Here is a 25,341-nt window from a genome sequence, read left to right on the forward strand (position 1 = left end):
TGGGGGCTTTATCTCTTCTATCTAACTATGTTTTGCTTGGAAAACAGTATTAAAATATAAAGTGTGGAGTATTTTGAGGCAAATACATGACAGGATACCTTTTAGAAGTAAGGCTAATCCATAAAGGGAGAAGGCTAGTAAGGGGGCATCCTAAGAAGGTGTGTGCCTTAAAGTCACCTTGGGAGGCCAAATTAAAGGGACAAGCAAATAGCTCCGAAGTGTACGGGACAAGTAGCTTCTGTATGGACGCATTTGTAAGGGGAGATACAGGCCAAGTAGGACAAATGACAACGTCCTGCTGTAAATCGTCATCCAGCGAATTCCTGAACGCCCTTTCTGTTAATGAGCTTGCAGGGCTGGAGGAACATGAAGTGTAGTGAGTGTGCAGTTCTGCAGCACCACCAGACCCTTCACTATCCGGGGTTTTGCTTCCATGTTCCTGTCATGCTTCGAGAATGGCAAACATTTTTGTTGCGTCAAAAAAAACAAAAACAAAGTGTGCTTTCACTGGGACAGAGATGCCTTCACTCACTATCCGATGGGCCTTGTGGCCGTACCTCCCCCTCTGTTTCCCAGCTTATCTAGGTCATCAATGACAACATCTGCCGACTGGAAGAAGTCAATTCATCATCAAGTAGTTACAAATGCCACCTTCAGTAGTGACGGAGGGGCCTTACCTTCTGCTGTCGTCTTGCCATATCAGTCGGCTGCTTTGCATTGAAGGGGTATGCAATGCATCGCATGACAAAAACATAGAGCTGCAGCTTCTTTTTGCGCTCTTCCTCCTCTCTGTGCAGCTTCTCCAGGTCCTCTTTCTCCTCGCTGACGGCGGACGGGCTCGGGCTGGTCGGACGGGCGCTGCTGCGGCTGCTACTGGGTGCCAGTCCACCAGAGCTCTCGCTGGTCCTGCTGGGAGAAATGCGGGACCCGGCCTGAGGTGCCATCGCCTCTTTGCTTTCTTCTTCCACTATCCCATCAGACTCCTCTTCGCTGGACGACGGATCTAACATCTTGCTCTAGAAGGGATGCGTCCCTGCCACAACCTTGCAGACTGATCTCCCAGATGACAGTAGGTGTCACTTCCTTATGATCCCTTGCCCGAGATTTAAGGTGAAATGTTTCCGAAGTAGAGACAGAGATGAGGCCCCGATCGTACTTAGCTGAGAGATGTCAGCAGTACGAGTGGTGCTGGAGGAGGTTCAGTCTGCTCCACTGCTCAGCTTTCTCCGCCTGCGCCGAGCACTCGGTGCTTACGCGTTTGCCCTGTTTTATTGGTCGGTCGGTGCTGCGGATGTGAGAGGGGGAGGTGAGAAGGAAGCAGAGGGGAGGGGCAGGAGGGGAATTTAGTGTAGCTACAGATGAGGGAACTAGAGCTGCCTTTTCTCTGGTGAAAGCGGGAGATGGCCTCTCCCTCCAGAGACCGAGACTGCCGAGGAGCTGTCCGTGGTGCTGATCGGTGAAGAGGAGCAGAGAGACTGAATGAAGAATGCACCGCTGGTCAATGTACTGGAGATCATGTCATTCTGCGGTGGTACACCTAAGATGGCTGCCACAGGGTTTCTCATACACTGTCACTGACTGAATTCACTGGCTTGAATGGGGAAACGTTCTTGAAAGCAAGGACAGAACACAGCAGGGAAGAGCAAAGAGAGTAACATGTCAAAAATGATCCCTAAATGTTCCTGCCATGCAGTTTGTTGTTGAGGGGTGGGGTGTGTCTGAGTAGGTGCTAGTTGACAAAAATGTCAACTGTTGGTGCTACATTTTCCTGAAAACTGATTAGCCTTAATCTGAAAACCAGCGTATGAGGGACAGCTACATTTCCTGTTGTTTTCAGGATGTTCAATTGTTAATCAAAATGATACACATGGATTCATAATAGTTTGTACCTCTAGATTTTTTAAAAATATATATTTTAAAAATAAAATCAGAAACAGAGAACACATTGCAGTACATAATGATAAAAAAGGTGAATAACACTGCATAATTTTCGAAATTTTTACACAAAACTGAAACATTTGGGGTTTATGGACTGGAACTACATTTCAGAACTACATTTTTCTGAAGTGATGGATCCAAGTTTTTGCATGTGTCTCTACCAGCTTTGTAACTCTTAAAATTAAGAATTTTGTCATTTATTTTCTTTGTATAATTCTTTAAACATTAGCAGACTGAATGGAGAGTGTCTGTGAACATTATGTTCACCCTCTCCACTTTAACTGAGCTATTTCAATACACAAATGCTTCTTTAATTCATGATCTTCCTGCCTCGACTATTACTTTGGGTGGACTACTTTATCTTGGCAGGTTTGCTGTTTGGCCATTTTCTTTACATTTTCAGATGAATTATTGAACAACGCTCTGTGAGATGTTCAAAACTCCAGATGTTGCTTTATTACATAGCCCTGCCTTAAACCTTTCCACAAGCTTTATCCCCAAACTGTCTGTTGTGCTTCTTGGTCTTCGAGACGTATATTGCTCACTCATATTCTCTAACTAACTTGTAAACTCATTACAGGCAGCTGCATTTAACTTACACATTGATGAATTTATCTACTAGGTAACATCTAAAGGTAACTCTTTGCAGTGGATTTTAATTTGAGTATCAAAGTAGGAATACATATAAGCACACCACACTTTTTTATTTATCTTTATTAAAAGAAAAAAATCTAAGTTGTGCATATTTTTCTTTTGGATTTAATCGACAGAACAGCGATAAAAGAAAACACAATATTTTCCAACGCAGGTATCCATTCAAAATAAAGAGATCCCAAAACAACTTGGTTTATTTGGACACAGAACAAGCTACAAAGCAGATAAAGTTGTAAGAAAAATATTCAAAAACTTCAAAAAATTAAAAAAAGTCACAAACAGAATAACTACTGATCAAGATCACTGTCTCACTTTAAAGGTGGCAACAGGCATTGACTTCTTTAAATGATTAAAAAATGCCACCAGTCCTACAGAGATGACAGAAAACTGGAATAAATAGTTTCTAAAAATAAAACCCATGTATAAATGTTAAAAAGCATGACACTGTTGCTTCAAAGGGGAAAAACAGTGTGAACAGTGCGTTATGAGAGTCTTGCACAACATCTTTTTTTAAGAATCAGTAGTAAATGTGAAGTCTCATTGGTTTTCTGGAAGTAGAAAGCTCTCATTGTCTTGCTTGATACTGGATTTTTTGTATTCTGTTTTGTTTGAGTGCTCTGCAAATTTATTAAAAATAGGAAACCAATAAAATCACATTTACTGGTGACACTGTTAGAGCCTCAGCGTTCTCTGTGGAGAGCGGAGACATTTCCAGAAGGACAACTGTCTCTGCAGCAATCCACCAGTCAGGCCTGACTGGCCAGATGAAAGCCACTCCTTAATTAAATGCACATGTCAGGCCATCTGGAGATGGCCAAAAGGCACCTGAAGGATTCTCAGACCATGAGAAACACTGTGCTTTGGTCTGATGAGACAAACATTGAACCCTTTGTTTGAATGCCAGGCATCATGTTTGGAGGAAACTTTGCACAGCTCATCATTAGGCCAATGTCATACATAGCAGTGGCAGTATCATGCTATGGGGATTCTTTGCAGCAGCAGGGTCTGATAGACTAGAGGGAAAAAATGAATGCAGCAATTTAGAGGCATATTCGATGTAAAGAAGAATCTGCAGGACTTTCCAAATAGTCCTCACTGTACATGTGAGATAGAGAGTGTAATTATATATGTACTAAGTAGTCAAGTTAAGAGAAAGAAATAATTTCTTTCAAAGAAAACATCCATCTGTGGACAACAGATGCCCTGAAAATCAAAGTGATTGGGGGGCTTTTGCAACATAGATTAGATAGATATGATCAAGTCAAGATGTGGGATGCTGATAGACTTCAGCTAAAGGAGTTTATGCTCACATTGAATATAAAAGGGGTGTCATAGCAAAGCTTTAGTTTACAAGTCTGCATGCTTATGCATTTGTGTTACAGTGTCTTTTTTCCTATTTACACTTCTTACAAATTTATGTTTCAGTTGATAAATGTCACATTATGTTTGGAAATTGTTCATCCTACTCTCTATTTCTCTCAAACCAAGTACCTGGTGCTTTAACAGTTGGGTGGGTTGTTGTTTGTTCAAATAAAAGTAAAAATCAAGTCCAAATATCCCTTTTATTATTTAAATAACACCATAATCTCAACAGTATAGTTGATGTTTTGACTTTAGTATAATAAAGGTAACCCTGTAGTATTAATATACCACCAGCGTTTTTGGCAAGAAAACTCTTAACTTGATTTTTCTTTAGTTAAACTTCATCATATTTCTGATCTGGTGCTGCTTGTTTTCTCAGTCCACCATTATCTTGTCCCAACAGCTCAAGACAGACATTGTACAATGAACTACATATGCAGAGTGGATGAAGAGGCATGTATGCTTTACCTCTAAGATTAAATTGATTCTGACAGCTGGACTGACTTGGCTGCCACTCCAGATGTTCTTTTTCACACAGCCTGTTCTTGAGGATGTTTCTCGGGGGATTGTTTTGTTTTGTTTTTATGGAGGAGAATGAAGTATTTTTTCAGCTCCACAAAGTGCTTCATATCCTGCACCAAGATCAAACAAACTGAAAATAACAAAATAAAGCAAAGTACACAAAGGTAAAAAATAGTAAGAAAAGCTTTAAACTTTGTCTTGTATCTCTGTAGATGTTTTCTTTGGGACAATTTAATAGAACGATGTCTGTTGTTGTTTGATGATGTGGTTTGTTGATGGCATGTTTTATTTTTTTTCAGACTCACGCCATTTAGCTCCAATGGAGAGGACAAGCATTAATCCCTGCATCAGAGCTCCTTAAACCTTTTAAACATTAATAATTGACTGATCTTCTCTGCTCCTGCATCTCTGCTCAAAGTAGATTGTGTACACATTACATGTTGGTGCTCTTCATGGTACACATTGCAGACCAACACCCTGTAAGTCTGCATGAGTTTGCTTTGCTTGGGAAAATACAGAACTTGTAATGTGTAAGAATCTGTTTCATAGTTATATGAATCCCAGAAGTTAGGACAAAGCTATTTGATGCATTGTTTTCTGTTTTAAGTACATTCATGGCTGCATGGTAGGGGAGTTGTTTGCACAATGTGGTAACAGCTCAATTTCTGTACAGCAGAGACAATGTCCCACAGTAACATGTCCTAGATGACACCACCCAGTTGTTAGCAATCAATGCTAATTCTCCCCATTTGCTTTTGTCTCCACAATTTAAATTTCTTTCTGGACATATCACTAGAAAACTGGCCAGAGAGATGTTATAACATTGACCTATCCATGATCTTTGCCCATTGTGGTTGAAACAATTATTTCCTGTTTCCTTTTTCTACTGTTTCTGGGATTCCCTGTCTCAAGTTGGTTTTGTGTTTGTGCATTGTTGTTAATTTTCTGGTCTCTGTGTGATTACTTTCTGTTCTGCCTTCCATTTATTAGATCCCCTCTGTCTCTGTTGTCTGGTTTTCTAAGTCAGCAGCAGAAAACCCCACTGGGTGCCACTCAAGTCTGTGAAGAATCAGAAACTGAAGCAACAACAGGCATAACAAAAAATGGCTTGGTGAGTCTCGATTTCAGCCGCAATATTTAGATGGTAATGTCAGAATTTGATTGACATTACCAATGTACAGTAAGTACGTACCGCTGCTCCTTTACATTAATAGGTTAATCTGATTGTAATAGTATTTTAATATACTACTACAATCACCATTAGATGTTTCTTTGTGCACTGTTTAAACTCCACAATCTACCTGGTTATGACTCCTTTTGACGTTCTACTTTTGTGACTACAGCCTACCTGTCTTCTGTTGGCATCTTGCAGAAGGAAAATTTGCACTGTCACAAAGCTCAAAACATCTCAAATTGGTTTTGTGAACAGGGCAGCGGGTTATGTGTACTCAATGTCAAAGTCACAAGCTCTAAATCCAAAGGACAATAATCAAGATACGGCAGAGCAGGAGATTATTTTCATGGATATACACCAGACAAATTTGCAGTGATGCTGTCATATCAATATGGACAATAAAGGAATGTATTTAGCATTTGAAAATGTTGAATCTATGCTATGAAGAATTAATGCTAAATATAGTTCAGGCTCTGTGTACCTAATAAAGTGACCAGTCAATGTGTGCAACATTTATTGGAGGGAAAAACGTAAGTGTCCAATATGTCTGCTTCAGAGGGATTTTTCTGGTGATTAGACATCACACGCAGAGCTGGAAGGAGCTTAATAACTTCTTTAGATGTATGCACAAATTTAGACATAACTGTCACATGGACCTCAGAGGAAAGAAATTAGAAAACTGCACGAGAAGAAAAATGACTTCAAAGATGAGCTAAATGCTTTGAACTTCCTTTGACCTCTATGCTAGGAATTCATTTTTAATCACTCTTATACTCAGACAGAAATAGCTTATCTTAAGCCGATCTGAAAGTCTTTTTGACCTGATAATGCTCTTTTCATTACACCTTAGCTAATGGCAAAATGCAGATCAAAAGAACTAAGAAAATAAATAAAAGAAAATCTGGCACAACCTATAGGGTCAATGAGACACATTTATTGATTTAACATGCGCGCTACTACGAAGCTGTCTTAAATGCCAGAGAAACGCACCAAACAGCTGCAACATCACAGACTCTGCATAATAAGATATTCATGACTTCCCTCCATCACTTTCCCTCATTTATGAAGCCTCCTGGCTATTCTTTCTATTTACGGTTCCATGTTGGATATTTTCTCAGACTGCTGAAGCACAAGTGGGAGGGTGTGACAGAAAGGGTGCAAAGTTTTTTCCCAGTCACAGATTTATCTTTTGCACTTGAGATCAGGCCGTTTGGATCTATATTCCTCGTTATAGACAAGTGCTTGGTCTTCAGTCATCAGCAGTAAGCTGCAGGTTTAACTGCATCAAAGTGCTTGTCAGAAGAACAACACAGAAAGAGAGGGAGAGTGTCAGAGCCTCTCTGAAGTTTACTGGGGAGCTCTTTGAAATATTTAAATGCCGGGCGCGTTTTTAATGTGAGATTGATGGAACTAGGGTCAGTGTCAGCATTGCAGCTATTATGTAGCTGTCTTAGAAAAGGACTTCCCACCCAGCCAAGGATGACGTTTAACACTTTTCACCAGGAATTTGTTTGCATCCAGAGGGATCTGATACTTTGTGATATGTAACATGGAGCTATTGTTTATTTGTAAAAGCTTCAAAATGTATGGAGTCTTAGGGAATTAAAAAGAAAAGGTTCATAGATGGAAATAGGTTTATGTTGTGCATGGCTTCAGGAAAAATCTATTTTAAAGAATTTACAATCTACAAATCCTTTTATATAACCCGGTCTTATACACCCACACCCAACCATTTTTATATATATATATATATATTTTTTTTTATTTCATCATGTTTCCTTTTTGACAATAATCTCACATTGAATTTGAGGTAAAATCCCAAAAGACTCAGCAGGTTTTTCTCTATTCATAACAAAAAAAAAACCCACAACTATTTCTAAAGCCTATATGTAGGACATTCATGGGTGACTCCAGGCTACAAACATTGACTAATTGCAAACATATTCATAGCTAAACCTATTCATCTTTAGTCCTGGTTACATATTAGGAAAGAGTTCAAGTCCCATAAAGCAGGAAACAGAATCTACATCGGACAGTAAGACTGATATGTGGTACCAATGACTCTCATCAGATTTATGCTCATCTCTTCCCTACCAACAGTTTTCAGGGTAGAGAGGCGAGATGATGCCAGAAAAAGATTCATTAATAATGAATGCGGCGAGATGCTGGAGCCTCACCACTTTCACATGACAAAAAAAAAAAAAACATTCTCTCAGCTGTAGAAGAAGCACAGTATTCTGAGAAACTGCAGAATATGATTATCCATAGATGGAAGTCGACAGCTGGGTATTTAACTCATCCTGCATGTAGGACACTCATTTGTCAACCATACTCTGCAGCGAGGAGAAACATCAAATGCAGTGAGAAAGTAGGAAGAGAACATAGCTGTAGATTGATTAATTTTTTCTTATTCAGAACAGCTCAGTACTGCCCCCTGTTGGTGAAAACCCCGCACTAAACCACCGCTACAGAGTAATTAGGAAAGTACCGTGTTAATGTGATTCTTTGTGTGTGTACAAAGAAAAGGTAGGGCCAAAATCATACATTTAGTGCAAATTATTGTCCCTGTTAATTTTACTGGAAGAGTTTCCGGTGCCAGTCTGATAAAACATGCTGGTTTCTTATTCAGTGAAGTAACTCCAAGTTGGTGGAGGAGCCAGAAGTTGTAAGCTTTGAATTATTTTTAATTAATATTATGGACGTGCAACTGAAAAGTCTAGGTGAGGAGGAATCTCCCGTTTTCCCGCTGTGGAGAGTTAATTTATCAGGGGCCAAATGATACAAAATCTGAAATAAAACTGAAATTGTTTTATTATTTCCCTTTAGTTCCTTTTTATTGCTCCTCCTCTGAGTAAACAGTGTGGAACTTTCACTGGGTCCTTTTAATTAAAAATGAAAATTGTTATTCACTAGTGGCGATGGTGGTAGGAGTTTGTCTTGTAACTGGTGGGTTGCTGGTTCGAACCCTCGTTCTATCAGTGTCTGTTGTTGTGTCTGGTGAAAACACTTCACCCATCTTGATAAACTATTGTGTGACAGAACAATAATGGTAAGATAAGTACAGCAAATCTACAACTGATTGACAACAAGGAATGAGTTAAAATGGAATTATGTGAGAGACTTACAGAAGATGAACATATGAACTTATTGCTGCTAGAATTATCAGCTTGGATTTGGTACAAATTTCGTTGCTCTAGAGACCTCAGTAGAACAACAAGAAACATATAGCGGGGAAGAACACATGCAGTAAAGCACAATAGGTCTGGACTTTTTTGCACACTGAAGTAAACAAGATCGATGAAATAAAAATTGGGAAGATCCTTGTCCTGCAAAGAAGAAGATCAGATCATTCATATTTTTGGCCACACCTGGGGGTTGGCGGGGTTCATCTTTCATCTCATCAAGATTGCCACATCAGTTTAATGTCCCCGTTAGCCCCAAGCATTAAGAAATTGGGTATTAAAAGAGTTCTCATGTCATGTGTCTTCAGTTTCCTTCACTGGGTGTCTGTCAAGTCCATCAAGATTTTTAAACACATTCAATATGACATGTTGATAGGTCTCAGCCCGTTCTATCTCATTCCACAGAAAAACTCATCTATTTTACTTCTTCCAGGTTATTGTGCACATGGGTTTATATTGCTCAAAAATTTTAGATTGAAATTACTTTTAGATAACTGTGTACTAACATAGTTTAAAAGATAAAATAAAAGAATACTTGGTTTTAATTCTTTGATGTTCTTTACAGGTTTTAGTGCTGAAAGTAGGAAAAGCTAGAGGTATGTTGTTATCAAGCTATCATAATCAGCAAAAAGTAAGAGTTGGATTAATCAGAATAAGCTCTATTTGATGTATTGCCAGCCTGTATAGAAAGTAAATAGAAAATATATGCAAGTTAAGCTGAAATGATCTGCCAGAGTTAAACAGAACTGACCTTGGATTACAACACTTCAGGTTGGAGCTCAGATTGTTGCAACAGTTTGGGATTTATAAGGTTTGGTGATGACCTTTGGAGAAGAGCAGCATGCATCTTTAGCACTGTTTAATCAGGTTCAGTTATTGTGATGTGTTTTAAAGTTGTGAGCTCTTCACCCTGATGTGTTCTTTTGTAACCTTTTCTAGACTGATTAGCAGTAACATTCCTTGTTTTTCAGCGTTCCTGCCACAAACACCTCCACAGATCTATTTGCTTTAAATAACAGCGGGTATCCAGTCACATCTAATTACCATCACATCGATTGAAAACAATAAACCTAAATTTCATGTATAAATAGCCTGCTGATCCTGATGGTTACATAAGTTCATCCGTTCAAGTGTTTTGTCTCAGAACCTTCCTGTTTTATCCAAGTTAATAAAATGTAAAATGAATAAAATAATTCTTACCACATCAGGATATGAGCTGGATATGTCTTTAAAAGCTTTGTTTTTCTTCCATTTTTAATCAAATCCTGTGGTAATACTTGTAATTACTTTACCTTCACACTGGCACCTGTGATTAAACTGCTTCTGTCCTTACCTCCTCACCCTGCATCACCATAAATCAATCACAGAGAAATATAGATTTACAGTAAGTAATGAATATCAAAAGCACTTTGTAGATGTTGAAATTCCATTAAGACAAAACGCCAGATATTTTAGATCTTATGAATAGTCACATTTAATCTTAACATTATTCAGACTCCTGATATATTTTGATTTCAAATTATTCTCTTTAAATCAATGTTAGAAAATGAGACCAACATTTATCAAAAGTTAATAAAGCAATGCAAAGAGGACATGAATTTTGAAACACTTGTTACTGTATTGACTCTTTTTTGAATGGCATGAAAAATAATTATCTTTCATCTCTCATCTTTAGTGATGAGCTGCAAGTCTTTGAGGATAGAAGGTCTGTTTACCATCACTGTAATCTTTAGCTAACTCCACAGATTCTGTGTCAGACTCAAGGTTGTTCCACTTGAGACATCTGTCTTTTTACTAGTCAGAAAATGTTGGAGAAATTAAAAGAATTTAAATCTGCCAGCAGTATGAATTTTGGTCATAAATGTAAAACAATGAATAAAGTTTAGCAGACCATCATAGAGCTTCAAAATCAAGAAGGTCTTGTGTTTGATCTTTCTGCTTGAAGTTTGCATGTTGTCCTGTTTGTGTGTGGTTTCTTTCTGGGTTCTCCAGCTTCCTCATCCAGTCCAAAAACATAACTGTTGATTAGTCTCTTTAAATTATCCTTAGGTGTGAATGCCCATGGTTATTTGTCCTGTGTATCTCTGTGTTACCCTGTGGTGGACTGGCAACCTCACCTCTTACCCAGCTTGCCCCTGGAGAAGAGGTGATGGCCCTGCATGGACAAGTGGATACAGGGGAAAATGTATTAAAATGAAATGTATTTATTTATTTTATTTTAGTAGGAAAACCCTACTTTGATTTACAATCTCATTTGCAGGGGTTGACCTGGCCAAGACGTCCACACAAACAAGGCTCTACTAAGCAGTGCACACGTTTTATTAAAAAATATAACATATTTAACTCTAAAAGTGAACCGTAGTTGGTTTAATCTTCAGAATTAAAAAAAATGAAACATATAGGCCCATACGACTCATGGACTCTCTGGTTACAACCTTCTGGTTTTGGTGCTGTGCAGCCAGAAAGATTTTTACTTTTGTGCAACCATGGAACAGGGTATTGCTTTTACAACTGAGAGATGCTGATTAGCATCTCAAAATCTCAAATAATGTATGAACTATGACCCCAAATTCTAGAGGAGTACAAAAAGATACTTCATAGATGCAGAGCAGAACCAAAGAGCAGAAAGGGGCAGAGGAAGTTCAAATCATCTCCTCCATCCATCCTAATGGGGAAGAATCATATCCCAGACTTCAATGTCTCTCTGTCCAACCGTATGACCGGCCAGACAGAGATTTAAAGAAGATCAGATGAGGTGGACTGCCAACACTTAATGGTGTCATGCAGTACACATATTACTGTGAAATATTGCCTCTGTTGATCAGAAACTGAGCTGCCATATTTGTAAGATTCCATAGAGCAACAGTACTCAGATTCATCACAAGATTGACTGCTACAGGAAATATTTACTGCCAACAACATGACCACCCAAAACACATCTTTGAATGTGATGAGTCACAATCAGCATTTCATTTTTTTCGGAACAAAATGTAATATTTTTTTTGGTCTTAAACTGAATTGAAGTTGAACAGTATATCGTTCACCTGAAAAAAAAAGTCCTGTGCCTTTAAATCTTTTAAAATGTACTTAAATACATTAATTTAGATCTATTTATTACTCTTAGGTCAATTTGTGGTTTATTTATAAAAGAGAGAGGTTTGAAATGCTTTCTCACATAGATTTGTCCTGACTTTAGGTAATAATATTAAAAAATATGCCTGGGAGTAAAGCGAATACCCTTCAATAGAAAATGAAAAGTGGAAAAGGAAGGAGCAAATAGTACTTGTGAATTACCAAACATCATGTTCAGGCATCCTGGCTTAAGCTTTGGTTGAAATGCAGGCAAACGCTTAAACATGAATGTGTAATACAGATTTTTCACCAAAAGAGGTCAGCAAGATACTTTTTGACACACAATGCTGTTAGCATGAACTAATCATTATACAAGCACACCAAGACATTTTCTAGGAAAACATAGAGAAAACATTTATGGAATTTTAAAAAATGGTTGTAGGTTCGCATTTGATATGCAGTGGTAAACTGTGTTTGAAATATAAAATTGCAGCAAGCAACTTCTAAAGGGCTACCAATTAAAACTTCAGTTAACTTAATGCTAAATCTGACAACAAAACCATTTGTTTTGCATCAAAAATTACCATTAATTAATTACAGATACACAAGCATAACTGTTTTGATTATGAATCTCAAATATAGACCTCATGTTCACTGATCTCTATTTACACACACATCAGCTCTGTGCAGCCTGCAATAACTCTGTGACCACCCAAATTATTTATATAATCAAAATCTGTCCCAGATCCTCAATTTGTTTCATGTTGTAAATATAGCCTCACTTTTTTCTAGATTTTTCTACAGAGCTTCAAAAAAGAAGATTTTTGATTCTTTTTTTAGTCCAGATTAAAAAAAACAAACAAAAAAACCCCATTATATTTAGCAAATATTTGTCTGAAGTTGCAGTTAAGAGCATTGATGATTGAATGCAGAGTTTGACCTCATCTCCAGCTCCTCCTCGGGGGAGACTACCCCTGTCAGCCCACCCCTCTCTGCTGGAAGAGTGGCTTTGGTTTTCCTGTCTGCATCAGTTACATCTCAGCCTGATGACTACAGCTGCCGGCGCTGCATGGAGTAAGGCTCTTTGGTCTTTAAATGTGTATGGTTATATTTGCTCCGGTAAGTTCCCTTCCTTTATTCCTTTTCAAGTGTGTTCTGATTATTCACTGTAAATGTAATTATTTTTGCCTTAGGTTGCAAATTAATACATATTAATAAACACTTTCACATGATGATATTTTATTTTTATCAGATAGTTTGGCAAAGGTGATGAAAGGCATTTTTCTTGTTTAAAAGTAAAAAAAAAGTTGTTGACTCAGTAAGGCTGTCTTACTGATAGAGACCAGATTTGGTGCTACATAAACAAACAGATTCTGACTCTACCGCTGTGGGCTCCCTCTAGGGCACAGTACGCAGCTCTGTTAATTATCTTCCTTCCTTTAAATTATTCAGACTTTGTTTTCAAACTCATTTTGAACTGTAATAATCTCTCACTTGATTTATTGATGTGCATTCATTATGCAGCAAGCTCACACAATCAATTGGTGCTTCAGGAGAATTCATTCAAGGAAATCACCAACAGATGGTGACACTTTCAAAACTTTTTAAAACGTGTTCTTTTGATAGATTTTTGCCATTTGTGCATTTGCCACCTGTGGAGGATACCATGGCTATCTTCAGGTTAAAGTGGACTGCTCTGCCCGGAGACAGAACAACCTCAGCATCAATATTGATTTTGGCTATCCTTTCAGGTAAATAATTTTTTGTGACTCTTAAAATAGAGATTTATCTCGAAAACAGAGGATCTTAAAGTCGAGGAGACACAAAATTATTAATTGTATAACAAATTGTCTTAGATAAAATCAACCAAAAACTTAAAATATTTACATAATCTTAAGAATTTTAATCAACAGTGTCTAACTATAAAGTTTCGTGAAGAGACTAAAATTTAGTTGTCCAGTTTAGCAGAGCTGCTCTCTGTTGAAGCTCACCCAGTTTTAAACCAGGCTGAGTGGAGATGCCGACCCACTTTAACATCTCTAGGTTTTCAGTGTTACTTATATAACTGTGCTTGCAGTAAAAACAGTCCCCTCAGCTGGTCCCTCATGCATATTTTTAAGCACGTTGCCATTTTAATGCAAGAATTTTAGGCAATGGAAGATGGAAACTGAAGTAATGCTTTGACAACACAAGCTTCATAAATAAATAACTGATGGCAGCAGGGGGCAGATTAAGGAAGTTTGTTTAATAAAGCTAAAGTGATAAGGATTATGGTGCTTTTTTGTTGTTTTTTTTTGGTCAGGGGTGCATTTTTAAATAATATTTTATCTCAAATGTCACATTTCAAAACAGTCATTGTTGCACATGCACAATCTCCATTCTCCTTACCTTTCATGTACCCTTTTATGAGAGGTTGGAATGTGAGTGTGTTGCATTCAAACAAAATGGGTTCATCTGTGACTTGCTGATTCATTATTCTGGTATCCAATGAATATTCTGGTATTCATTATCTGTCTTACATCTTTGTTGTTGGTAGGACATTAAATAGTCATATTAGTCAAAGATGTGCAGATAATTTTTTCAGATTTTTTTTTCAGAATTTGTGGTTGACAAATGGGTGCATTTTTAAGATTAATCCATTTGTGGATATTAATACAAATATTAATATTTTTAATAATATTGTATTAGTAAAAATTTTTATTAAATTATAAATTTTTACATTTCTCTTAAGTATCCTAAGAGATCTTTTTTTTATCTTAATGAGTATGCTTCCAAAAGCCAATGAAATGTTGATAGACACATCCTCCCTACAGAGTTAATGACAACCTTTACTTGTTGCTCTCAACTGTCTCTTTATGTTTTGCAGATTGCAGCAGATCCACTTCAAAGCTCCCTTATGTGACGCAAGCAGAGAAGAAGTTGTTTTCCTCAATGGCGACTTCTCTGCTGCAGCTCAGTTTTTCGTAACTGTGGGTGTTTTGGCATTTCTGTACTCCTTCTTTGCAACATTTGTCTACGTTTTCTACCAGAACAAGTATCTGAAGAACAACAGAGGCCCTCTGGTGGTCAGTGACATTTGATTTCAATGATTAGTTAAATCAGGAGCATTGTGTTAAAATGACACTAATAAGTGACTTTTGTGACTTTCTTCTACTTGTGTGTTTCTGTCCTGAACAATGCAACAGGATTTTCTTGTCACTGTTACCTTTTCTCTAATGTGGCTGCTCAGCAGCTGCTGCTGGGCTAAAAGCCTCACTGATATCAAGGCAGCCACAAACCCAACAGAGGTACTCCTTCTCATTGCTTCCTGTAGAGAGAAGGAAAATAGATGTGCAACCACTCAGGAACCTCTCTGGTCTCGTCTAAACACTTCCACTGTAGGTATTTAATCAAAAATGAAACTGTCTGAATGTGATAATTCATTTACAATGGTTTCTTTTTTTCAGGTTTTTGGTTTTCTTAATGCAATCCTCTGGTCTGGAAACATTTGGTTTGTCTTTAAAGAGACAGGCTGGTACAAGACTGGCCAGAGATACCCAAGTAGGACTTCTTCCAGGAAACGATCCAGTGAAATGAGAGAGCGACTCTACAGCGAGTCCAGCTTTGACCAGCCAGATGACAGTTTTGGCCCCTTCAGACAGGACAGCTTCACTGAGTCAAGAGGGGACTACGACAAACAGTTCGAGAGACAAGCTAGCATCAACCAATCACAAGTAAGCTTCAGCTTACCAGAGACATATCTGGGCAAAGCAGTGATTTATGAGAGAGAGAATAAAGTAGCTTCTCAAGGACCTGTGATTTTTGTTAATGAGATGTGACCTTAACATAATGTGAGCTAAAATAGTGCTGTATTCTTATATTACTACTTACAAAGATAATTAGAAATCAGCAAATTTTACAGATGTAGGAGTTAAAATTTGTGTAATTCAAAAATATGCTTGGAAAAATGCTAGATTTAACAGTTGTCAGATTTCAAGGACAAGGTAAGATCACTAAGGACTGGGCTACACAGCTGTTTCTCTCTGCTTTCCTGAAAATCCACTAATACAGTAAACCCCTCCAGATAATAGAAAATAGCCATCTATACAGATAAAACGAAACTAAAAAGAATTAAAGTTAATCTCCATTACTCTTTCAAACAAAATAGTTCATTAACTTTTTTTCTTTGCATACACAATGTCATGAGACGATTTTAGGTACAAGATCTCTGTGAAAGCAATCATTTTGCCACAACTCTCCAAAAATACTAACATTTAAAAATAATTAAATAATGATAGTAGACCTGTCTCTTTACAGTCTTTAATGTCTTATATTAGGGATTAGCACTATTAATAGGGTTAGAGCTACTAATTGTAAGCATATGTCCCATGTATTTTCTCTTAGATAGAAAACTTTAATATTTCCCAATAAAAGTCCCAGTATTTTACAAGGAGCACCACTATATATGGTGATCATTGTTGTGGTAAAAATCATGAAATAAATCATAATTAAAAAAATTAAAAATACCTCAATGATACTTAAAATGGCTCAAAGAAGCTTTCTGATACTTCCACAATGAAGGGCGTTATAATTGATTATTATTATTATACCTTTTTATGGGACATTGACTAGAAAATAAGATAGTTTTAATGTTTGGTTTGGTCAGCAAGTGAAAGATTTTGTTAGTCAATCCCTAGTTAGCAGATGTGCTGTCTAATGAAACAAAATATTTTTTAACGCTAACTTTTTACTGAACTCGCAATAAGGCTTTTTAAAACTGTTTTCTTTTTTTTTTTTTTTTACAAACATTCAAATTACAACTTCCAAGTAATCTACTGTAGTTGTTTCAGATTTCTTTGAGTGTTTTCCAAAATCTTTAAATGTACCCTAGGTGTCATGTCTACAAAGTTCCCTCAATGTGCCCTGCTTTTTTGGGGATATTCTGAAGGGGTCTTGATTTATACTTTTCAGAACTTCTAAAAGGTAGTACAGATTTATGGTTCAAACCTGTTCGATTTTTTTATTTTTTACCACTTAGTTCTTAGTTCAGTTTATGTGAAAGCATTTTATTCTTCAAATGTTGCATTTTGGAGCCTATAAATGCCTGAATAGTTTATGTCAAACTCCAAAGTATTCCCCTAACAGAGGAAAGGAAAACAAAGCTAAAAAGGACTTTGAACAGACCATCAGAAAGTCTATTGAAATATTGATAAAGACTGGTTTTAAAGACTGTAAGAAAGTCTATCTTTTGGAGATTTAAAATACAAAGACATTAATGATCATTGTTTCATCACAATCTTTAGAACTGTGTTTTAAAAGTTGATATTCCTGGATGTTCCATTTGGATTTGTATTTTGGGTCATGAGTATGAAATGACGTGTATAAAAACTGCAGTATCAGTAGAAGAAAGTGTTTAATGTGTGATTGATATCTATGATATGGCATTGGAGTTTTGTTACATGGTTTTTTGTACTGGTGGATTTCTTAATATTCTAATTTGTGTATCTCCTCTGCGTCCTCAATTGGAGATCTGAGATGTTGTAGTTCTGTTGATTGCAAATCCTGTAGTTTTGTTTTGGTTTTCAAGTTAATTGAAGGTCAGAAGTAAACAGATAAACACTTGTGCAGTAACAAGAAGTCAGGATTTTTGTCTTTAAAAAAATACTGCAGTTTTTTATTTATTTGAAAAATTAAGAATAATTGTCATTTTATCTTGTTTTACATAGTCATTAAATACTTAACATTTAGATTCTAATTATATTTTGAAGCAGGTGTTACTGCTTTTTTCTTATTTGCTTTTATGTGAGAATGCATTGTTCCTCTTTAATTCTGTTGTAAATGAATCAAAACAGAGGAGATTTGATGTAAAGTCTTCTTAAATAATAAATGTGAGAAGTTTACATTTGAAAACCATAATGGACACTCATTTTCTTGGAGACTCCAACTTTTGTCAAAGGGTGTTTTGCAGAGCGTATTAGGATTATCTCGACTGCAAGGCCAGAGGGATAATCCCTCTTTGAATCTATTTTATCCTCGTTAAGTACGTTAAAATAATACAGGCCAAATACCTGAGTCCGCTTAGCTCATTGACTGTCATAGATCTAACTCTTTAAATGTGACAATGCACAAAATTAACACTGATATCTTGAAGTTTGGTTGAACTTCAAGACATCAAAATGATGCATAAACTGATCAAGTAGTCACAGATTGTTTGCAATTGTTATGTATTGCAAATTTTTTGCTCAGGTCCCTCTTGAAAATGAGATCTAGATCTCAATGGGGTTTACCTGATTAAATAAAGGAATATATATACAGACTACTCCCATAGTAGCATGTTTTCTATACAGAAGGACCAGAATCATGAAATAAACGGCTCAATAAATTTTTTCTTCTGTAGTGACTGATCCCTACCACAAATATAAGACACAAAGAGATTCTTAACATCTCTTGAAAATCTAATTTATTCAATTAAGATTCCTTACATTCTTTGCCAAATGCTTTCCCCCTCTCTCCTAACTCAGTTGCCTGTTTGACAACAGTAAAAGGCCAGTAGAGATGAGAAAACCTTTAAAAAATCAGATAATCAACTGCATAAACACAGCAAAACAAAAATTCAAACACAACTTACACTTAGGATTTCTAGGGGTGCAGAGTTCTCTAAATAACAAATGAACTTTAAAATTATTACCTAAGCTGATAAAGTTGAACTTTTATCAACTTTTTGGGCTCTCTCTGGATTTTAAAGAAAGGCCTTTGCACCTAATGTGGAGTTACAATGTCTAACTATAATGTAAGGTGGAGCATTTTGGGATGGAAAAAACTAAGAGAGATTCAAGGTTTTGAGGTTTCTCATATCAGAACCACGTTAGCAGAAGAAGAGTGCTTTGTTTTGATCCTTATTGCAAACAACTAATACTCTGGCATACAATAATTTGAACTGCAGTGAACCAAGCTGTTCAATAGAAAGGAGAGGGTTTGAAGAGACAAAGGTTCCTAAACATACCTAGGAAAGAAACAAAGTCCATATCAAAAGCTGTGAGGTTTTGCTGTGGCGGCATTGCAGCAAATCTCTGGAAGGAGAAAAACTTCTACCAACGTCCATTGAGAATGCAATGTATGCATTTTTGTACCACCTTTATATTCTGTTTTAAAACTGTAAGAAAAACCTTGTTAATTGTCACATAAAAACTTTATCCTTAACTTAAATGCTTTTTGAAATAAGGAAACTTAGACCCACTGAGCACTTTGTTTTCCTAGATTGACGTTTTTGGAGGGGTGCCCAAACTTTTAATTTGAAATTTGAACCTCTCTAAATTTGTAGTTACATAACCTCTCCTAAAACACTGCAAACCACGGAAAAATGCTGTAGCTACCAGAACAGTGATTTTTTTTCTATCCTGCCTCACAGTACTGATTTTGCCTAGAGATTTCCCTCCATGCATCCCAGAGTTTGTTATTATGGCCTCTGCATGCAGCCCATTCTGTCTGATCCAAGCAATTAGAACAAAGAAAGGCGACACTCGCCTCTGCCAGCCCCCTGACAGAGAGACTAAGCACACACAGGTGTCCAGAACAGGCTCTTTGAAGAAAATTACAGTGCATGTGGCCACAGCATGACAATTAGTATCGGGTTATCAGCTGGAAATAAAGGGGTACATCAAGATATAGATGGTTCACTGGGTAAGAAAGAAATGCATGTTTGAAAATAATTAAACCCTTTAGATCTGTTTCTCAGAGTAGACTGCTGTGTAGATTTTGTAGATAGTTGCTGCAGAGCATGAAGCAGCCATTACTGTTACTTTCAGATGTTCCATAATGTGAAACATATTCACCATAATAGTGCTGCCAAATGACATGTTTTCAGTTTTGGTGGGAACCTCCAGGGGGCACCATCTGGTTGATATATAAGCTGAAAGCCTTCCAACAGACATTGCACCAGTAAAGTTGCAAGTTGTGTAATTCTCTTTATATATTTAGTTGTAAAACCATGCCTCGTTTTTATTTATTTTATGTTGTTTATGATGTCATATTGTAAAGGTTTTATGTCAGCGTATAGCTGCACATTAACAGCTTAACCTCAGGGGGGGGATATAACACAGCATCCGATGGGAAACACATGGGCTTGGTACTTCAGGTCTCTCACAGCAAATTAACAATTAAAATAGCAAATTTATTTTACAGCATCCCATAGGCCTTTCTTCTAAATCCTCTCTTGTTCTTAATATCTCGCCAGACGTTAACCACAAAGAAAATGTTTATGAACTGAAACTTAATGAGATATTAATTCAGAATTTATAGGTAGAGACTTAAATTGAATTAGATTTATGAAAAAAAGTGCATGGTACTTATGACATACCTCTAAGTACTCAGTTGAGCAGTCTAAAGTCTTACATATAAGTTATTTTTGAGCAAGTCATTGCTTAACTACAGCATAAAACATGTTTCAAGGAACTTTTTTTTCTACTTTTAGCATTTACCCAAAGATTTGTCATTCCTCCAGCAAATTTTTATAGATGTTTAGAATGTTGCAGCAACACTTAGAATCAGTTTGGTCACAGTCTCGACTTGAATATGATAGATAATTTGTGGTGGGAACTAAATACAGTATTAGGATAGTGAATTGAGGTTATCCGATATCAAAAACTCGGAGGTCAACACCAACAACAAATCATCAAAAGAGTGAAAACATGTAAAAAAAAATAAAAACAAAAAAAATACAAACTGGTCAGCATTTAGAAGATTTTGATTGATAAAATGCGGGCAGAATTTCTTCCATTTATTATTAACAAGGATAAATATAATTTTCTACAATAAATGTGTCAATAAAAAGCCACCAGTGGTGCCATCAAAGTGGATCTGCAGGGGCAATGACCCATTATGTACATTTCCTTACCTCTTCCACTGACTCCCATTATCTTAATTGTATTTTGTTGTAGTTTTTGGTATACGTTTGAAAGGCAGGAGGACACACTTAGAAGAACAGCAATCCTTTCTGATTATCCTTTCTCTTTAGAATGCCCATCACTCTTTGCTCTGCCTTTCAGGGGCTTAATAAACACTCCTGAATTTCTTTTATGGCTGCTAGTTTTGATGTTTCACCCTAAGATTATTATCTGGCTGTATGTGCTCTAAGCAGCTCTTCTTTACATTTCTATTTTTGTATACCACAATCTATATTAACATTATGATGGAGGTCATAATGGAATGCCTGCCTATTTCTCTTGCCAGGTATTCATTGGCAAATGTTTTTTTTTATCTTTCCAAACTGGAGACTGTTAAAGCAGAAAAGCATCTCTGCTCTGTTTCTGGTAAAAATAAAATTAAAAAAAGACTTGATCCATTGCTTGCTCAAACTAGGATTGGCCTTTAAATGAGAACTTTTTTCTTAGATGGAGTTGGTTTTTGCAAGTGTCCTGTTTGAGATGGCTTTTTTTTTATTGTTTAGTCATGTTGTAAACTCTTATCACTCTTAATATAAATATTACCTGTTAGCACTGAAATGATTAAACTGAAATCAATAAGAAATTATTTTATGTTGCAATGCTTACAATTAAATAACTTTTATTTTCTGAAACATGTTTATGGTTTAGCTTAATAATGTTTTCTATTGTAAGAACCTCCAAAATCAGATTTCAATAAACACACCACAATGTTCATTTTGATGCATGTATTTATTATCTACTCAACACTATGTATTTTTTTGTTTGTTTTTCACAAAATACATAAAAATAATTCCACTGGTGCTCCAGTAAAACATGTTCCCTCACATAATTACAAGAAAACACCCCACACTTGCTTGAACATTCAGCAATGAAAGGTTTTCAGCGGTTCACAGCCTGTGTTTTGGTAGTTGAGGTGTACAGAGAGATCCAAGTTCAGCCACGCATACTCAAACATACGTGCTCACATATCATACACACAGTACATTCACACAGCTGCTGTACAAGATAAACTCCAAAGTAAAATTTACATTTGATGCTTTACATGCATAACCAGATGAGACAGAATTCCTTTGTCCACAGTTGTTAAATCCATAAATTTATTTGGCAAAAGTCTCTCTCTTTTGAGTGGACTATTGAAATCAGAAAGCAATTATTCAGGAACTTGTCCACAGACTTGAAGACGTGATTAAGACATATGGTCCTTAAGCAGCAGTTGAGACTTCTGTCTTGCTCGCTGAAACTGAGGTTTCGTCCTCCACCATGCCGCCCATTCCAATAGTGCTGAGCATGCAGTTACGGAACTGAAAGTCAGAGAAAGGAGAATATTTAAGAACTTGCATATAAATACATAAAAACATAGGTTGTGGTATCTGTAGAATATGCCAACCTGTTTGTTCATCAGGACATAGATAACAGGATTGTAAAGGGCTGAGCTCTTTGCAAAGAAAGCAGGCAGGGCTGCAGTCAGAGCCGTGAAAGCTGCTCCTTTATTCATAAAGATCCAGCCAGCGAAGGATGCATATGGCGTCCAAGCTACCAAGAAGCCCAACACCATCAAGACACACATACGCGTTACTTCTTTCTCAGCTTTCTGTGTAGAAGCCGAGTCCTGCTGCTGAGCTGCGGCCTACAGAGTTCAGTAGGGTAAAAGGTCATAAAACACTTGTGCAACTCTTTCAGTGAGTTCATAAGAAGTTGGAAGAAAACTTATGTAAACTTCACTTACAGCTTTGACTGTCATGACGAGGCTTCCATAGGTGAAGAAAATCAGGAAAACAGGAATGAAGAAATGAACAATAAACATATAGATGACATAAGATTCATTGTTGAATCCTGGAGCCAGGGTGTAGTAGTCAGGTCCACAGGAGCATTGCATGCCTTCTGGAATGTACCTGTACAACATATGAAACAATAAAATTAGGTTTTTATTTGAAGAAGACAGTAGTTAATATGTTTATTTACGGTGATTCACTTCTATTGTTATTTCATTTGTAGTAAATTAAGAGCTACAGAAATCTCGATTAAATCATTTTGAATCAAGCAAAGGTTTACCTTGACCATCCGAAAAGTGGAGGTGCTGCACAAGCAAGAGCCATGATCCATGTGGAAATAACTCCAGCAGCAGCATGAGTTCCAGTGAATTTGAAGCTGCCCATAGGTTTGCACACTACAATATATCTCTCAATAGCCAGAACAACCAGAGACCAGAGAGCAACTTCACCTGCAAAGACAAAAAAAGGTATTATATTACTAAGTGTAGACAAACCACTGTAGCATGATTCCTGATACATTTTTAGTTGCTTTCATCTTACCTCCGAGTGTTGCCATGAATCCCTCAATAGCACAGAAGGTGGGTCCAAGAATGAAGTAACCGTTAAGAGCAGATGTGATGGTGATGGTGAAACCGAAGGCGCACATGATGAGTCCGGCCACAGCCAAGTTCACCAGGATGTAGTTGAGAGGCTGGCGTAGCTTTTTGTTCTGAGCAGTTACAAACAGCGTCAGGCCATTGATGGGAGTTCCAGTGCAGATCAGGAAGAACATGTAGAAGGCTAGGAGCTTGTAGATCATTGGGTCCACCATGTAGTATTGCTGGTATTCGTAGGGACTTCTGACGATGCCAGTTTTGTTGGACATCGGGATGTAGAAGTTTTTTCCCTCCGTGCCATTGGGCTCATATCCGCCATCCCAAGCCATCTCTAGTTTCCTTATGAGTGGGAGATTTCGCTGATAGAAGTGCCAAAAGCTTCAGAGTGGTAAATGCCAACCCTACACTGGTAGTTAATGCGGACGTGGATGTTTTATACCTCCTCAGGGTTATCCCCACATTAGTAAAATTAGATTACAGGAGGATTGTGAGGAAGTGACCAGCTCAAATCTGATGGATAATTGACTTTAAGAAAGCACCGCAGGGTAATGACCTTAGGGTTAAATGTCTCTCTTCTGCTTGACATACAGCCTACATTTCCTGATAAATTACTGTCCTTCTTCTTCAGTCTTACTCATTCTTGGAAATTGTTGCTTTGCAATATATACCTTATTTCGAAGACCAGAAATTACATTTAAAAATGTAAACTAAAAATGCCACATAGACATGTTCTTTATTGATTTCATTTACACATGAATTTAAAATATGGCACACGTATCATTATAGGCCTACTATGAAGTTTGTTGTAAAATTCTTAAAGATGAAGCATGACTGATAAGTTTAATATTTTGACATAATTTGCAGAAAAGTTTATTGAACTTAGAAATTTTATTGACTTGCCGCATAAGTCATGTTCTTTGAGAGACAGTATTTAAGGGTTTTGGTAAAGGTTTTGTCTGAGTTGTGTAGCTGAGCTAACTAGCCATGACTTTGCATTTTTAATCCCCAGTGAGCACAAATGCAGGCAAGTCTGAGGGATCAGACAAAGTCCGGCTTCACCCAAACATTCGCTTCTCATCCGGTAATGAAGGAAGAGAACGTTTTGTCCAATGGTTTTATAAACTGTGTGCTACTTGTTTCTTATAACTAAGAAGATGTGATACATGCACATATTTATATAAGGGATTATATAAATATGTATATATAATCATATATAATCTAGGTCATTGACCTACATTTGTGCTTTGTTGTCATATAATATAGAACTGTAATTAAATCTTTAATTTAGGAGTGCTGAGTTCTCCATGTTTAATGATTTTGTGTGGCTAATTTATTACCTTTTAGAGGCAGAAGGAGGCTAAAGCATATCCTAGCTACAATGCCATGAAAAAGTGCCCCGGTACAAGGTTTCTTCTGTTGTACTTTTTTTGTCATATGTAAATGTTTCACATCTTCAAACTAAGTTGTAAATCAGACAAACTCAGACAAACCTGTTCAATTCCAATCAAGATCTTCTTTATCAAGATGAAAAGCTACTCAAACCAACCTGGCTTTTGTGACAAACTATTTTTCATCCTTTGGAAACACATCCATTGCTTGGATTATAATAAAATCTAAAACAGTAGAGGTTAAGTTGTACCCTAATAGACAATATTTAAACAACTGTGGTATGATTACATGCCCATCCAAGTTATTCACTTTACCACAGCATTGTGCACTGCACACAGACAGTAAGAACTGATTCCAAGACTTCATATTGTTTTTTTTGTGTTTCCCCTATACACAAGAAAACAAACGTGGGTACAAATATATTTAACCACCATCAATAACTCTTCATATAATATCAAGTTCAGTCAACTGGATGCTAATGAAAAAATTAAAAAAAATCTCAAAGTGACGTCTGTAGAATAAGTAGCCTTGAGCTTTGCGTATTGCAAATGCTGGATGGCAATTATTGCTAATAAGTGTGGTATAATGATTTACTAGAATCAATAGGGAATTTGTTTATTGCATAGGGCTGGGTTGGTATGAATAGATTTTTTTTCTCCCCATAGTACATGTATCATTATTTTAAAACTGCATTTCATATTTACTTTGAAATTAAAATTGGTTTGACAATCTGAAGAAATTAGAGGTAGCTTTGTCTGT

The 25,341-nt window shown here is 36.8% G+C and overlaps 3 protein-coding genes across 16 annotated transcripts in view; 1 reads left to right on the forward strand and 2 right to left on the reverse strand.

The window, feature by feature from the left end:
* cadpsb (Ca2+-dependent activator protein for secretion b) overlaps positions 1 to 1,299 on the reverse strand; it is a 92,128-nt gene extending 90,829 nt beyond the window's left edge. For 5 of the 14 annotated variants that reach the window (XM_032549649.1, XM_032549646.1, XM_032549650.1 and 2 more), the window contains exon 1: positions 678 to 1,289. In XM_032549649.1, the coding sequence (XP_032405540.1) occupies positions 678 to 1,010 (333 nt within the window). In that variant the 5' untranslated portion in view covers positions 1,011 to 1,289. Of the gene's footprint in view, positions 1 to 677 lie in introns of all 14 variants that reach the window. The other 9 variants (XM_032549652.1, XM_032549651.1, XM_032549647.1 and 6 more) reach the window with 7 other exon arrangements.
* An 11,623-nt stretch (positions 1,300 to 12,922) lies between these two features.
* On the forward strand, positions 12,923 to 17,796 carry synprb (synaptoporin b). Its single transcript, XM_032548412.1, has 5 exons — positions 12,923 to 13,023; positions 13,531 to 13,655; positions 14,771 to 14,969; positions 15,090 to 15,281; positions 15,351 to 17,796. The coding sequence occupies exons 1-5, from the start codon at positions 13,000 to 13,002 to the stop codon at positions 15,720 to 15,722; spliced, it is 912 nt and encodes a 303-aa protein (XP_032404303.1). The 5' UTR covers positions 12,923 to 12,999; the 3' UTR covers positions 15,723 to 17,796.
* Positions 17,797 to 21,538: 3,742 nt separating this feature from the next.
* Positions 21,539 to 23,613, reverse strand: LOC116711173 (green-sensitive opsin). Its single transcript, XM_032550557.1, has 5 exons — positions 23,138 to 23,613; positions 22,878 to 23,046; positions 22,552 to 22,717; positions 22,213 to 22,452; positions 21,539 to 22,126 (listed from the first exon to the last, which is right to left on the reverse strand). Exons 1-5 carry the CDS (start codon positions 23,520 to 23,522, stop codon positions 22,028 to 22,030), a joined length of 1,059 nt encoding a protein of 352 aa, XP_032406448.1. The 5' UTR covers positions 23,523 to 23,613; the 3' UTR covers positions 21,539 to 22,027.
* Positions 23,614 to 25,341: the final 1,728 nt, after the last annotated feature.

This window comes from Xiphophorus hellerii, chromosome 20 (assembly GCF_003331165.1).
Source record: "Xiphophorus hellerii strain 12219 chromosome 20, Xiphophorus_hellerii-4.1, whole genome shotgun sequence".
In the NCBI taxonomy this organism is placed as follows: domain Eukaryota; kingdom Metazoa; phylum Chordata; class Actinopteri; order Cyprinodontiformes; family Poeciliidae; genus Xiphophorus; species Xiphophorus hellerii.

Bases quoted from the DNA above. Each gene is read 5' to 3' on its own strand.
- synprb (XM_032548412.1), top strand. From the start codon at position 13,000: ATGTGTATGGTTATATTTGCTCCG. The intron at 13,024-13,530 runs GTAAGTTCCCTT...TTCTTTTGATAG, and splicing joins GTATGGTTATATTTGCTCCG to ATTTTTGCCATTTGTGCATT. The intron at 13,656-14,770 runs GTAAATAATTTT...TATGTTTTGCAG, and splicing joins GATTTTGGCTATCCTTTCAG to ATTGCAGCAGATCCACTTCA.
- LOC116711173 (XM_032550557.1), bottom strand. From the start codon at position 23,522: ATGGCTTGGGATGGCGGATATGAGCCCAATGGCACGGAGGGAAAAAAC. The intron at 23,047-23,137 runs GTAAGATGAAAG...TTGTCTTTGCAG, and splicing joins ATTCATGGCAACACTCGGAG to GTGAAGTTGCTCTCTGGTCT. The intron at 22,718-22,877 runs GTAAACCTTTGC...TATGTTGTACAG, and splicing joins CCACTTTTCGGATGGTCAAG to GTACATTCCAGAAGGCATGC.